This window comes from Labrus bergylta, chromosome 14 (assembly GCF_963930695.1).
Source record: "Labrus bergylta chromosome 14, fLabBer1.1, whole genome shotgun sequence".
In the NCBI taxonomy this organism is placed as follows: domain Eukaryota; kingdom Metazoa; phylum Chordata; class Actinopteri; order Labriformes; family Labridae; genus Labrus; species Labrus bergylta.
Window position 1 is genome coordinate 2,708,728 of NC_089208.1, and position 15,010 is coordinate 2,723,737.

General features: G+C 41.2%; 1 protein-coding gene across 2 annotated transcripts in view; it reads left to right on the forward strand.

Moving 5' to 3' along the window:
- The window catches only part of tmem132e (transmembrane protein 132E), a 449,773-nt gene that overhangs the window by 399,884 nt on the left and 34,879 nt on the right, over positions 1-15,010 (forward strand). For both annotated transcript variants that reach the window (XM_065962848.1, XM_065962847.1), the window contains exons 5-6: positions 309-452; positions 13,056-13,261. In XM_065962848.1, the coding sequence (XP_065818920.1) occupies positions 309-452; positions 13,056-13,261 (350 nt within the window). The remainder of the gene's footprint in view (positions 1-308; positions 453-13,055; positions 13,262-15,010) is intronic.

Below are 15,010 nucleotides of genomic sequence, written 5' to 3' on the forward strand. Positions count from 1 at the left end.
AGAAGGTTATGATGATCACTTTTCTTTCATTTCCATCCTTTTCCCTCCCAATTTGGAGCTACTTCCAGTTGCTCACTGGGACATCAGAACGCTTGAAATGGAAATCTCAGTTGATGAAATCCAATGCAAGTTGTCAAAGTAAAATGAGTTTTCCGTGTGCCGCTGAGAGTATCAACCTATGAGCCGCGGGAGCTTCCAGTAATGGCGTTAAATCTGGACATCAGTAGTGCTGATGAAATGTCAAGGAATATCACTCCCTACCTCTTGCTGTGTCCTTAATATCATGTCTGGTTTTTCTCTCTCCACAGGACACCGAGATCATCAACACGGCCATCCTGACTGGACGCACGGTGGCCATTCCTGTCAAAATGGTTTCCATAGAGATGAACGGAGCTGTCACTGATGTCTCAGCCTTTGTGCAGTGCAAGTCCTCTAATGAAGACATTGTGAAGGTACAGTAAACCTGATTTCTTCAATCTCTGTATCTGTCAAAGTGCCTTCTATAGAGACGAATGGAGCCGGTCGCTGGCCTTTTTCATGCTTAGTGCAGTTACAGTCCTCCAATGAAGACCTTGTTAAGGTGCGGCAAACAGGATTTCCTCAATCTCTGTATCGGAGAGAAGATGTCATTTTAGAGGATGTAATCCCTTTACTCGTCCACTGATGTGGGGGAGTGGCCCAGTGGTACAGGCCCAACAACAGGAGAGCACCAAAACGACTCGTGATTTAATTCTAGCAATACACCGGGGATGAACTCAATGAATGTATGACCACAGGCATACGACTCTAAATATAAATCAATATGGTTACAAGGTTGCAGTAAAAGCTCCATTATATGCTTCTCAGAAACACTGCACTCAACGTCAAAAAAAGGCACTTGTTCACAGACATCTGCTCATTTGAACAATTCTTACCTTTTCTGCTTGTTCACTTACAGCATGTGGAAACCAAAAATACAACAGCCTTCTAAGTACTGCAAACTGGGTCTACTAGAGCCAGTAATTAGAGCCACTTTCTGATCATTTCCACTGCATAGTCTACAAAGTGACTTTTCTGAACACTCGACACAATGCAGGATTTTGCACTTCCTCATTGGTTTCATTTTTCCACACCGGAGGTTGCCGCTTGGCTTATGTATACTATTTAAAGGCTTTATATGGGATTTTTTGATCCAGCAGATGTCGCCCTTGAGCTCCAGCATGAACCAAAACAACGTGCGGTGCATTGTTGTGTTAGCATGCTAATGCTAGCGATCTTTATTATGCTGGTATCTTCACACTGCATGTAAATTTACCTGAAATGAGCGTGATCTAGAAACACAGTTAAGCAGTGAGTACAGTATGTTATTCTTCTTTTCTCTAGTCCCTCAATTAAACAACTTTTATACACGAGGGGAGGAGTCAGCCGGCTGTCCCGGCGATGTAAACAAACTGAAGATAGGACTCTGAAAACTCTGAAAACATCACAGACAGTGGGACTCGGGTGTTACACCCATTGTAGACAGTCATGACTCACAGAGTTATTTTCAGAGGAGATACTTGATTTCTACATTTAAGTGTGAAAAATCACATATAAAGACTTTAAGGCTGCCCAACACTGTCATATACCAGTCAATCAGTGATAGTCCACATATCCACCGACTGCAGGATCCTGTAGATAGCAAAACAATTATTAATCCTTTTTTTTTTTTTATTATTATAATTCTTTGATTTAGTTTCCATGAAACTCTTTTGGATGCTATCGGTGTTTCTCACTTTTGATTAATAAATGCATTTTGACTATTTCAAGCCACAGGCCTTAGTTATGATCACTGCGGGCAGATATAACCCCACTATCCCAGGATGCAGGGAACACAATCAGCGCTCCTAGCTCATGGGGAATCCAAGCTGGGAGCACAATACCAGGTCTAGTTTGTTGATTAAATAAATTAAAGTGGGATCAAAACAACTTGCAGAGCAACATTAGAGGCTGTGATTACACCGCTTTTATTTTCTCCGGTCAATTACTGTCAGAATAGATTGCTCTATAGGCAGATTGCATAATTGTATAGGCAGTGAAGTGAAGTGTCGCAGTGCTGCTTTGCACTGCTGATCATATTTAAAGTGATGGTGTGAGAGGAGATGTGACCTTAGCTGAAGTAAACAGGATATAATGTGAGCCATTACTGTAGATTTAAATACCACCCCAATCCAAAGAGCACAAACGCCTCCATTTGTCTCCTCAGATTTCCTTTATGCAACTTTATAATAATACATATTTCCTGTGTAGCATTTTCAAACGTATGGTTTAAGAAAATGGGTTTCTTAAGGACTTCAGAAAGTAAAGGGAGTAAATGTTAGAGGAAGCATTTCATCTCACTTTTATTGTAAAAAGAAAGAGAGGACTGAGCCCTGCTTGTGTATTTCTACCAGCCCTCCTTGGTCATGATACTATTTCTTCTCATTCACTGGGTTGTGGACGAGTGTTAAATGCACAAAGGGGAACAATGGCTGCATCGTTTTCACTTCTAAAACACAGATATTTTAATTACCATGGAGGTTGACGTTTACCATCCCAACAAAAACAAATGAGCCAGAGGACAAAAAAGTGTTCGTCACCCCCCCCCCCCCCCCCCCCCCCCCCCCCCGGTGTCTCCCTGAACACCTCCAGGATGTTTGAGCCTCTCTCTAGACGAAGAAAGGTTTAGGCAGCATAAAACACTTTATCAAACTCCCAAACCCCAAAATTGATCTCCTTCTCGTGTAAAGGCTGCACAGCTATTGGAAATCTATCTGCATGCCGTATCAGCCCGCATGAGAATCCCACTGCACTGCACTCGGGAGGGAAACAGCCATGAGGGAGAGAGGGAGGACGTGACTCGCAAGGATGATCAACTTTTGACTTCTCCGGGGTTGTAAATCGTCTCCCCGTAACAGAAATCTTTAAGTTGGACCGTATCAATTCCTCATATTCGATACAATACTTAATCCCGTCTGTGGAGAAATCCTTTTGTTCATTGAATAGTGAAACTAATACATCAAGTCAGGACTAATGAAAGTAGCGGAGCAGCTCCTCAAGGTCAGGTGAGGCGGGGTTTGATCGTAGATTTAACAGACTGAGGCTGCAGAGCCATAAAACTGAATCAGATACTGACTTCAATCATATCGGTCCTGACTGGCCAATATCACTTCTTATTAAAAGACCTGTATCTGTCCAATATATTCCCACTCTGATATACGGGACCGGCTCTAACGTTGGCCGCCTCGCACTCTTTATCTGGTACACAAATTTGGTAAAATAGATTTCTGCAGGAGAACAAAATGAAACTCTGAATTAAGCAAAAAGCAGATCAATGAGTTCCCTGTGTGTCGGGTGGAGTATCACTTGTGCAGCGTCAATAGACAGGAACAGGTGTTGCGTTGGGGATGGTTGGCCCGGGCGCCGCCGCACGTCGTTTATCATGTTTCATTATCCATTAGGAGACAAGGCGCTGGGCCATGTGATATCGAGTGGGCTCTGCTCCAGCGCTCCTGCACATTGAACATTCGAGGCTAATTTCAAATGAGCCCTTCAGGCGCCGGAAATACACGAGTCATGACAGTTCAATAAAACATCCCCCCGCAGAACGCAGGAATAAAAAAAAAAAAGATTCACAAATGGGTAAACACTCCATGACTTTGCTGTTTGTTTGTTTGTTTCGCCGCGCACAAAAAACTGTGATGCCACAAGTCGCAGGGATCTGTGTTAATCAGATCGTCTTGTTTTCATTGCGGCACGCTGCTTGTTGTGTTCTTTGTTATTTTTCTTACCTCGATGATGAGCGGTGCAAAAATACATACTCCACAAAGCTTTCCAGGACCTTGTCAGATGTGCAGCTTGCATCTCAAACACATTTAAAATCAAATTATTTTCCCAGACTTTTGCACATATAAAGCTTTATTCTCATCACAACATCCCTCTCATTTTAGATGTCTGCCTGCATACAGGTGCTTGTTTCTTTCCAACTTTGAGAGTAAAAGCTAGGCGTGAGTCTGTCATTATTCTTCAGCTGAACTTTTATTTCTTTCTTTAGTCCTTTTTTAAAGAAGTAATTAAGCTGCAGCGTGCATCAAGAACCTATAGAACATAAGATAAAGCTGTGTGTGCATGTGGAGAATTATTAAGGCACACAGTTGTGCAAGGTTTGAAAGGATAAAAAAAAAAACAAGGCTGTGTGATGTTGTGGCGTGAGGTAGGGGGGACATGCCGGCCATCATAAGCAACAGAGACCAAACCCCCATCCCCCCCTGCTGATCATCCTCCACCCCCTGGGATCGTGAATCATATAAGCCGTCTGAAGGCAGAGATAAGGCTTCCTGTCAGCACATCATGCACACGCCTGTGGTCATCCTGCACATGGTACTGTACCTGGCTGAAGGCTCCCTCAACAAAGCCTCGCTCCCACATCAGCGTGACACATTTACACTGCAGAAACTCAAATCTTACAGTGTGTGTGTCTGATTTCTTGTCAAAAATATCTCATTACACTCAATATGAGATACAACCACCCCGGCGAGCCCTGAGAGACATCTTATTTCAAGATATCACAAGCTAAAACTAAGATCTGCTTTGCTTGTTATGAGTAAAAAATAGCTGCAAGTGCATCGAGTTATAAGTACTAACATATATTAAATTATTATGGAAATGCGAACTGTGCAATCTGAATTTTAACTGGAGGGATGTGGACAAAACAAAACATTTAAGAGCATCATATTCAGCTAATGAAAAACACTGATAGAGACAGTTTTTCACATTTTCGATGTATTTTCATGGACCACGCAACGAATTGATTAGTCAGGAGGATAAGAAAATAATATTTCATGAACAGTTTGTGACTCGCTGTCTTTGGGGACAGCTGTTGTTTTGCTCTCTGTTTAAACAACCCTGCAGCTCTGTTGGAGTGATTTTAATGATAGCGTAGAGTTTCAGCTTTAACTTTTGAAATAAAGTCATGTTTTAATGTTTTGCACAACTCTTATTTAAAAAAAAAAAAATGATTTCAAGCACTTTAAAAACACCTAGACACAGATAGACACAACATCGCTGAAAGGTAGAATATATGACTTTTTGGTCCAGTAGATGTCGCCCTTTTTGCACCAGCATGAAAACCAAAACAAATCAGATTGTTTGGCGACACCTCCGCCACGCCAAATCTCCGCTCTCCTCCTGTGATACACCCCCAACCCTTCTCCACTCGTGTTTGCACAAAGGAGTTGTACTTGGCCCGAGCTGCAATAAACTGTTGTCTGCAGTGTTGTGTTAGCATGCTAATGTTAGCACTCTTTAGTTAGCTCGTAGCTTCACATTGTTGTGTTAGCATGCTAATGTTAGCGCTCTTTAGTTAGCTCGTAGCTTCACATTTCATGTAAACTGACACAGAATGAGCGTGATCTAAAAACTCTTACTAACATCCAAATAATCAGTGAGTATGTTCTTCTTCTTCTCTCTAGTTCTTGACTAAAACAGCTTTTATACACAAGGGGAGGAGCCGGCCGTCCCGTCCATGTAAACACGGCTCTGACAACAACACAGCCAGCGGGACTCGAGCTTCTCCCTCATTGTAGACAGTCAGGACTCAGAGACACATTTACACAGGACAGACTTTATGATTTATTTATGTGGAACATGATGAACATTCTTGCTTGAAAGAAAGTAGAAGGTTGTCTGTTCCCATTAAAGATTATTTTAACATAACAGCAGACTTCGATACTTTGATGGTATTATTCTTCCATTTTTCTGGCAGAGTTTTGGAAAAGAGTTATTTCAAGCTGAATTAAAGTGTTCCCCCGCTTACAAAGCCTTCTCCATAATGAAACTATCTCCCAGTTTGGGTGGAAATCATGAAACTGGCCAGCAGAAAGCCCAGACTTCAAGACAGTTCAAAGCCCTGTGGATGAACTGGACACCTGACTGCAAGCAGGGCTTTATTGCCCAACACCCGTTTTGGACCTCACTAATCCTCTCGTGACTGGAAAGGACCAAATCCTCACAACCAGGCTCTCAGTTCTAACAGGAAGCCTTCACAGAAGAGTGGACGCTTTGGCAGCTGCAGAATAAGACGAGGATGTCGAGTTCCCAATCCACATGTTTCTTTTGGCCATACATGGAAGACGTTGTTTTATTTGCTTGAATTGGGAGATATGTGTCTCTGTTAGTTCTACAAATTGTAATCAAACTCTACTCTATCTACTTGAACAGCTAAAATATAGAAGTTCATTTTCTAGTAGGCGATGTCATTTGCATTGAAAACCCTTCAGAGTTTAAAGTTCTCTGCGTTGCAATGTGAACTTAATAAAAAATGTGAGGACGTTTTTAATTAAACCAAACTGTTTTCCAAAAAGGCTCCAAAGTCTCCCAGCTTTCGGTAACAACAGCTAATTTTCACACTCAACATCATTAATCCCACCAACAACAGTCTCTAATGGGGGCTGGCTCATTTAGCTAACAGAGCTAAATGAACTCGTTGGTTGCACTTCTCTTGAAAGCCAGCACACATCCATCACACAAAGAAAAGCTTCACAGCAGCTCCGAGACACAATCCCAGTAATGCCAGCCATATGTCAGGCTTCATTCACCCTTCATTTAATACATATGTTATCCCGTAACTGGGAAGAGCCATTTGGCACAATGCTGGGTTCAATTTATTTAGGGAATATTTAAATTCAGAAGCAATATCCGGGATGGATGTGCTTTGGAAACATGTGGCACCCAGCATGAATATGTAAATGTCTTCAAGATGGCTCGATGTGTCTGAGTACTGGTTACGTCTTTACGTGTGTATCTTGGGCATCGAAACATCCTGCTGTTATATGTTTGATAGACCTAAAGCTAAAAAAGGGGGTCGGGTGGAAAACGCAGATTTAAGCAGCTAAGGTGAGATTTTCTTTCTGACCAACACAAGACCACAACGTGAAAAATCAGCCTATTTCTCTTGCATCTGTTTTTTTTTTTTGTGTATTTCCACCATGTTTTTTAAAGACCTTTTTTTTGCTGTGGGGTGACCAGGTGGCAGGCAGAGATGCAACACATAACACATTACCGTTGCAACTGGGGTCTCCAGTCCAGTATGTTGCATTTCCTTCCTCTATCTGTCTTGACCTTTCCTGCTGTCAAATAAAAAGCCAGGTTGTCCAGTGTGCTCTGTAAATTTAAAAATATATACTGTGCTGTCAGAGCGCATGAGCAGCCTGTCCTCTCTCAGAGCCAACACCTCCAGCACATAACCCTGTACAGCCAGAGAAAGCATCCTGATGGGACATGAGATTGTTACTTTTTCATTTTACCTGCAAAATATGAGCCTTGACTTACTCCATGCCTCAAAACAATATGTAATAATCATAATTATTGATCCTACTTTGTCTCAGTAATATTTAATGAACATCCACTTCTAGTTTTTACTCCAACAGCTCTTTAATTGCAGGTGAACCCGCAGACTGTTTTAAAAATAGACGTCTCAGTGACATCACTTAAGCAAAGTTTTGAAGCCAAACGACAATTTGGGATAAAATTGGGACTTTTTCTTAAAATTGCATGAACATAATTATTTTTTTAAAGATTTATTTTGGGGCTTTTAGTGCTTTTATTGTGGAGACAGGACAGTGGATAGAGTCGAAAATCAGGGAGAAAAAAAAGAGTGTGGAATGACATGCTGGAAAGAAGCCACAGGTCGAATGCAAACCCGGGCCACCCAATTGAAAGAGTATAGCCTTCGTATTTTGGGCATGTACTAACCACTAGGCTACCAGCCCCCCATGGATATAATTTTTGTTAAGATTTGAACTTTAGGAGATCGATATTGATTGGCTAAATGTGGTCAATATTCAGTAGACACAAAGATCCTTAAGAATACAAATAGGCAATTTTCCTATGTTGGCCAATTCTATGGATTTAACCTCCAAATTATTCCATTCATTTCTGTTTAATGTAAGTCTCCATGCTCTATCAGGTTCAAGTTACTTTATTTCTACCTGTAGGTTGATTTTGTTGCAGGGATGGTCACATATGCTTAATAAAATACAGACAATACTTAAAACATACAAAGTGCAATGCACGGCTATGAAAGTAAGAGTAGTAAAAAACTGAAGGCATGTGTAAATAATAAGCGGACAGTGTAAAGGTCATTAATTAGTTCCAGAAAGTCTGACCGCTGAAGATTTAATACAATTAGGCCTATGTTTGGATTACCACTCTGGATTTTGTGTTGAATATGTTTAACTACTATTAGTGCAGAACGTGTAACAAGAGAAGAAGTGTGTAGCACTAAAAATCAATGAAAGCATTGCTGGCTTGAAGGACAGAAGCTGCTTCCTTCACTTGGAACCGTTTGGGAAATTAATTCAGTTAATGTTATGGAATAAATGTGTGAAAAGCCCTTAGTTGTCTTCACCTTTATTAACCTCGCCTGTCTTTAAGCTGTGCGCGATGTGACCAGTGCATGACCAGATGCAGGCGGCACTTGCACTTGTTCTGATGATCAGTCTCCACCCAGGCAATCTGCTGGCACCATGGAAGATGCCACAGTGCATTAGCAGCAGTGTGACGGCATGTGGCGGCTCAGTGTGTGAAAGCCCTCCTCTGCAGGCCCCACAGGGCCACTGATACCCACAGTCGCTAACAGCTTTTGACTTGCAATTAGCCGGCCAAGTTTATCAGCAGCAATAGCCGCGGGAGCCGAAGCGGCACTGCAGCTTAGGCTAGTTTTTTTTCCAGCGTGTGTGTGTTGTGCTTTCCTGTGTTGTGCTCTGGCTGTAGGGAAGAAGGGAGTACATGTCAGGCAGATGTTCTGGACTCACTCTCATAGAGCCGGCCTCGCTGTGATTAATCAAGGTGGCCGGGGTCATTGTGTTGAGCCTCTTCTTCTTTCTTTTGTAACTTGCTTGTATGACCGCCAGCGTTTGGGAGTAGTGAACAACATGTTACCAAAGTAGAAGCTAAACCACATTTTGCGTTAGTTTCCTGCAGAGCTGTTAAACTAGATTCATCATGCATAGTGTTGTGAGCTGTTAAAATACATTTTAGTCTTTTTTTCAGGAATTGTGGGAGGGGAAAAAACCAAGGGTTATGAAACGGACAATATGATGAATTTTATGACAATGTTTACATTAAAATATCTAAATGTATCAAGCAGAGAGAACTCCCATGATTCCCCGCAAACCACAGCGTCATCTTTTGTTTTTGCAGTACTGATTGAGATTGAGAGATTGTGGAATCTACATATTATATCTTTAAAGAAAAAGAACAATTCTTTGATTTTGTTCTCTGAGTAGTTTTTGTACACACACATGTCTGTGGTAATTTGATGCATGCAGGTCCAGTCCATGTTTGGAGAAGAAGGAGTTGAACACATTGGTTGTGAAGTCTTTCAGGAAGCCATCATTGGGTATCTGAAGACGCTCTAGCTTCTTATTAATCTCTACAATCAGACGTGGAATTCTCTGCATCTGCAGGGAATTACAGTGAACAATGCTGTCTTGTTTGTTTTTTTCTCATTTACAAACTCTCACAATGTTGCTAGTCAAACTGTAAATAGTGAAGAGTGCATAGAAAATAAGACATTTGGTCACATAACATTTATCTAAATAACTGACTGGAAGCCGACTCTGACTGGGAGCGGAGATACGTTCTCTGGACATCAGAACAGAAAGCTCTCTGGGTGTTTTTAAACGCAAACTGAAGACCTGCCTTTTTAATCTGGCTTTTAGTTAGGAGTTATTATATTTTGTTTTATTTCATGTCAGTACTAAAATGTCAATTCTTTGTATTTGACATTATTTGTGTTTTTAATTCTGTTCTTTTGTGAAGCACTTTGGGTTGCATGTTTTTATGTATGAAAGGTGCTATATAAATAAAGTTGAGTTGAGTTGTTCCCAGATGCCAAATTGTTGTCAGACGATATCTGATTGGTTCAAAGATTGGTGTTTTTGTACAGTATTGCCAATGTATACATCTCTTTTATAAAAGTTGAATTTATACTTCACATCAGCTTAAATAACTTGACTAGATCGCTCCCTTGTTCAGCTCTGCTGCATTTCAAAATTCATCAAGCATGAAGCAACTGGTAGCTGTAGCAGACGCCCCCCAACACTAAGGTCTGCACACGAGCAAACAGAACAACAACACACATAAGCGGGTTAGCAGCGTTAGCCAAAAAAGGTCAAACCTTTTACAATTGCTTCAGCCGAAACCGGAGGGGAGCAGACTGTCATCTTTAGAAGACCTTCCACCACCCACCCTTCACTCCGTTTGCATCGAGGGGGGAATTCTATTACCCGGACCTCCGCCCAGTTATGATGAATTCCCAGCCCTGAGAAGACCGGCCAGCCCGACCTCCATTTGTGGGAGATTAGATCCTCTGATTACAATGCCAGCTACCTCCCACCACTAGATAAATCTTCCATGGGAGCCCAAAAGCAAAGCCCTCCAGATCCATTGCGGTTAATAATTTAGTGTTAGAGGGGGACAAGTATTTATGATAATTCAAATGGAGCTGGAGCTTTTTTGACTGGATGGGAAAAGCTAAAGAATGGGTTTAAGTTAAAAATGGCATTTGCTGGGATTTAAATTTAGAAATGTCCATATATTGAGTTCTCTGCGCCATGGCTGATCCACAGATTATATCACATTACACGACTGTCTGCAGAAAGGTGAAATGTGTGGATATGTTTATTAATGTGCCATGTAGGTGTTATGATCCAAAGTTCATGTGAAATGTCACACTGCTGTCAGCCTTCATGTGATATGAATTATGTGTTTGCCTAAAAGCTTCTGTTGGCATATTAGGCGTCTTGTGTAATTGTTCATAGATCATTATGCAGAGGGTAGGCAGGAGGGGCTGGTTGGGGTGAGGACGTGCCTTGCATGCCTAATTTGCAGTGTACATGCTTAACGAACTCTGCGTTACTTAGAAGCACTAATTTGACATTCGGCTGCATAAAAGATGCAAATTAGATTAGAGAACAGCCTCCACAGCCTGCGAGCACTGTTAAGCAGCAGTGCCTCTCTGCACCATGCCATCAAGGCCGGAGAAGAGAGACTACTGGTGGAATTAAAAAAAGACTTTGGAGCCTCAGTAGATAAAGAACAGGAAGCTCTGATCCACCGTGGCTACATATTAACATATAGACTCATTTTCATAATATTTTCATCCAAGTTACAAATGACATACGGATTATGTTCCCTCTAATTTCTGGTGCTACTTAGTCATGGAGATAGTCATTAAAATACATATTCACTGTTCATGGGCTGCATTGAGATTGCATTTCCCTCTCTTGTTTCATTCAGCGTTTTTAAAGACCTCGTGTCCAAACTACCTCGGGAAGGAAATTGCAACTGTTTGACAATGTGAATGCATTTAAATGGACATGGTTTACATGTGTGAATATGTGTTTCAGTGTCTAGATGCTATTATTGTTAACTGTTAATATGTTTATATTTGTGCTGTTTTTATTTTTGTATTGCTGCAGGGCACCCCTGGAAAAGAGACCTCGGTCTCAGTGGGTCCTCCCTGCTAAAATAAAGGATAAATAAAAGACATTTTAAAAAAAATTATGAAAGTGAGAGTTGTTGCAGGAAATGGCAGAACGTATACTTAAGTTTCCTGATGAATTCTAAATGGAAGACTTCCTGTTGGTTTTTCTGGTACAGAACTCCAACAGGCTTTTTTTTTTTGGTAGATTTCGACATGCTTCAAATGTCTACCAAATTTCACATATCTAGATGAAATGAAAAGGAGGTTTCTTTAACATGAAACACAGCTGTAGGGTCCTATCAATTCAATTTGTCTCAACCACAGGACCCATAAATATCGTACTCTTCACTCAGCCTGAGTCTTTGACAGAAAATCAAATTGCCTGAATGGGCTCACACTCAGTCCCCCCCATGACCCACCTGTGATGTTTTGCTCACAGGTGGGTCATTGGGAGGACCCCAAGGGTGGGTCATAATATTGAAATAGCTTTATCATGGCTTCTAGAGTGATAAGCTTTTTCAAACTTCAACTGGAAGTACATATAAGTTGCCAAAGAATACTGCGGTGAAAGCAAGGTGCCACATGGTCCAAGCTCAACAATCAAGTAACCACCAAACTTTGTAAGCATCATCTGCTGTCTAGGGAGGGCGCCATGTTTGAATTTCAGCTTTCTAGATACTTCTGGGACCAAGCAGTGACTCTTGGGGCCTGTGTTACAAAACTCAGTTGAAGTGGACAGCTTGTAGGTTCGTGTACTTAAGGGTACTTTCTAAAAAGATGCATGTACCTTGTTTTTTCTAGAACAGACATACAATAATCAAATAAATAAGGACATCAAGGACCTTTAGTTTGCACCACTTTATCAGTGCAAATAGCTTCTTCTTTTTTTACAGAACACATCTCAAAATTCCAATTTCAAAGAGGTTTCAAACCCAGAAAACTAAAACAACATTGTGAGGTTTAAAATTAAAAATAAACCAGTGGCAGTGAGTCTACACAAAGTACAGAAAAAAAAACACAAAAGTATTTTTTGAGGAACAAAACAAAAAAAGATTGACGATGGAGTCAACAGATTGTTCCGGAGCCTCGGAGCCTCGGAGCCCTCAAAGCAAACATTATGTCCCTTTTTAGTGTGAATCCTTTACGGTACTAAGAGATCAGGCATGAAGGAGAAGGAGATGTTGTCAGAGGCATTAAGTCAATTCTTTAAATCTACTCTAAAACCTGGAGTCAGTGTAAAGAGGCTGAAACGTCACTGCTGTAATGTAATCATGTTTTTTTGGTTCTGCTTGAGAGGCTGGCAGCTTGGTTTTTGTACCAGACAAAATGTATCGGCAGAGATTGTTTATGTGCCCTGAACTTTCACATGACATTCACACGCCTAAGAGATCCTTGATATTTGCTCTGCAGGAGGTATCAACCTTGAAATGCTGCGTGATGAATTGCGGCTCTGACAGCTGCGTCCATACTGGTGCCGTATATCATCACCTATCACTTAGATCCTCCACCCCACCTGACGTGACCATTACCATATAGATGGTTCTGACTTTGTGACCCTGATCTGTCCTAGGTGTCCATGAATTGCGACTATGTGTTCGTCAACGGGAAGGAGACGCGGGGATCCATGAGCGCGAGGGTCATCTTCAGCTACGAGCACCTGAGCGCGCCGCTGGAGCTGACCGTGTGGGTGCCCAAACTCCCCCTGCAGGTGGAACTCTCCGACAACAACCTGAGCTTCATCAAAGGGTGGAGGGTTCCCATCCTGCCTGACAGAAGGTAAAAACCTACGCTATGTTTTAAAAGGAAAAGTCACAGATTGGCTTCGGCCATCGCTCCCATCTGTAAGAAGCATCATGATCACATAAATGTTCGACTTACTGTCAGTCTAAGTTACTGAAAGGTTTGAGAAATGCTCGAGCTGATTGATTTTGCTAGCTGTGAAAGAGGCTGCAATTGAATCTTTCAAGGAAAATGTGCCCGATATGAGAACGCTCTGTCCTCGATGAGCAGTCTCTTCTCAGAGAGTAATGTCCGCCTCGTCTCACATCCTCCACTCTGTGTGTGTTTTTTTTTTTTTTGGCTTGTTTGTACCCACTTCAATCAAACTTTTAAATAGTCTTTCTTGAGGATGTCGAGTTTGAGCAATCACGTCAGATGTTTTCGATCTTATTGACTTGATATGTTGGGGTTTATGCCCGACATGTGCTTCTCTGTGTTGCTTTTGATAATATTATGTAGACAGCTACATTTGTGCCGTACTAGGAATCCAAGACAATTTTACCAAAGGGGACAATAAAGTGTTTCTTCCCATCGTATCGTCTCACCTCATCTCATCTCTTTTCATATCATTTTGTGTTGTGTTATTGTACCATATCGTACCATACGTCTCTTCTCATCTTACCTTACCGCGGCCCCCTGGTGGGCCATGTGGGTACTGCAGGCAGGCCTAAAAAATAAAAGAAATAAAAGAATAATGATGATTTACCATGAGTCAACCCTTTAAGTGATTAGGAAGGATTATCATGACTATTCATGGACATATTGTTCAGTAAACGTTTTGTGTCTATCTTGCCATAATATCATGTTGTCATGTCCAATAATTTACCCTAACTGAAAGTTAAAGTCATAGTTTTTATTTTATAACGGGCCCCGGCGAACTTTTGTCTTTCAAAGTGGGCCGCGGCAGTCTTAAGTTTGGGAAAGGCTGTTGTATGGTATCCAATCAAATCAAACAGTCTCTTTCTGTGTCGTCCCGTGTCATCTCTTTTCTTATCCCATCGTACTAAACCATTGTACCGTACGTCTTGTGTTTTGTCTCGTCTCGTCTGGTATCATATCGTATGATATCATACAGTATCGCATCATATATTCTGTTTTTGCCACTGACAGACTCAGCTTGTCATTTTTATAAGAGACTGATCACATTACAGAAAGAAACAGAACAAAAACAGACTTTTTTTAAGTAGAGGAAGATTTTATTTTGTACTCAGAACCAGAAAACACACAGTTACATCACTCCCTTTAAGCCACCAGACTCTTCTATCAAAGACAGAACACAGACATGGCAGAGTACAGCTGACACGTCGGTTAGTTTTTCTGTGTTTTTGTGGGGTTTTTTTCAAACTAAATTAAAAAGAACCAACAGAACACACGAGTTAACAGATTGAGGAAGTGGTTGACAAGCTGGAAAAATAATTGCTGATGTCATTGAAGTTTTAGTGGCGTTGAGGAGAGTGATGTAACAAGCTTTATGCTGAGTTTTAATAAATAAATAAAAAACACCTTACGTCTAAAAGGTCAGTCTCTGTAGGGATCCCTTCCCCAATGTTGTCAGACACTTAGAATAACAATCAGAGCCTGTCAGGGATGATAAACACAGACTCAATGGGAGCATCTCCCTGCAGGGATTACTTTGGAACCAACTTACACCTCTAAAGTTCAAGCTGATATTTAAAGATAGAAAACACTTTTTTAAATCAGACAGGGAAAGAAAGACGAGCAGTCAGAAGATCAAACATTTTGTTC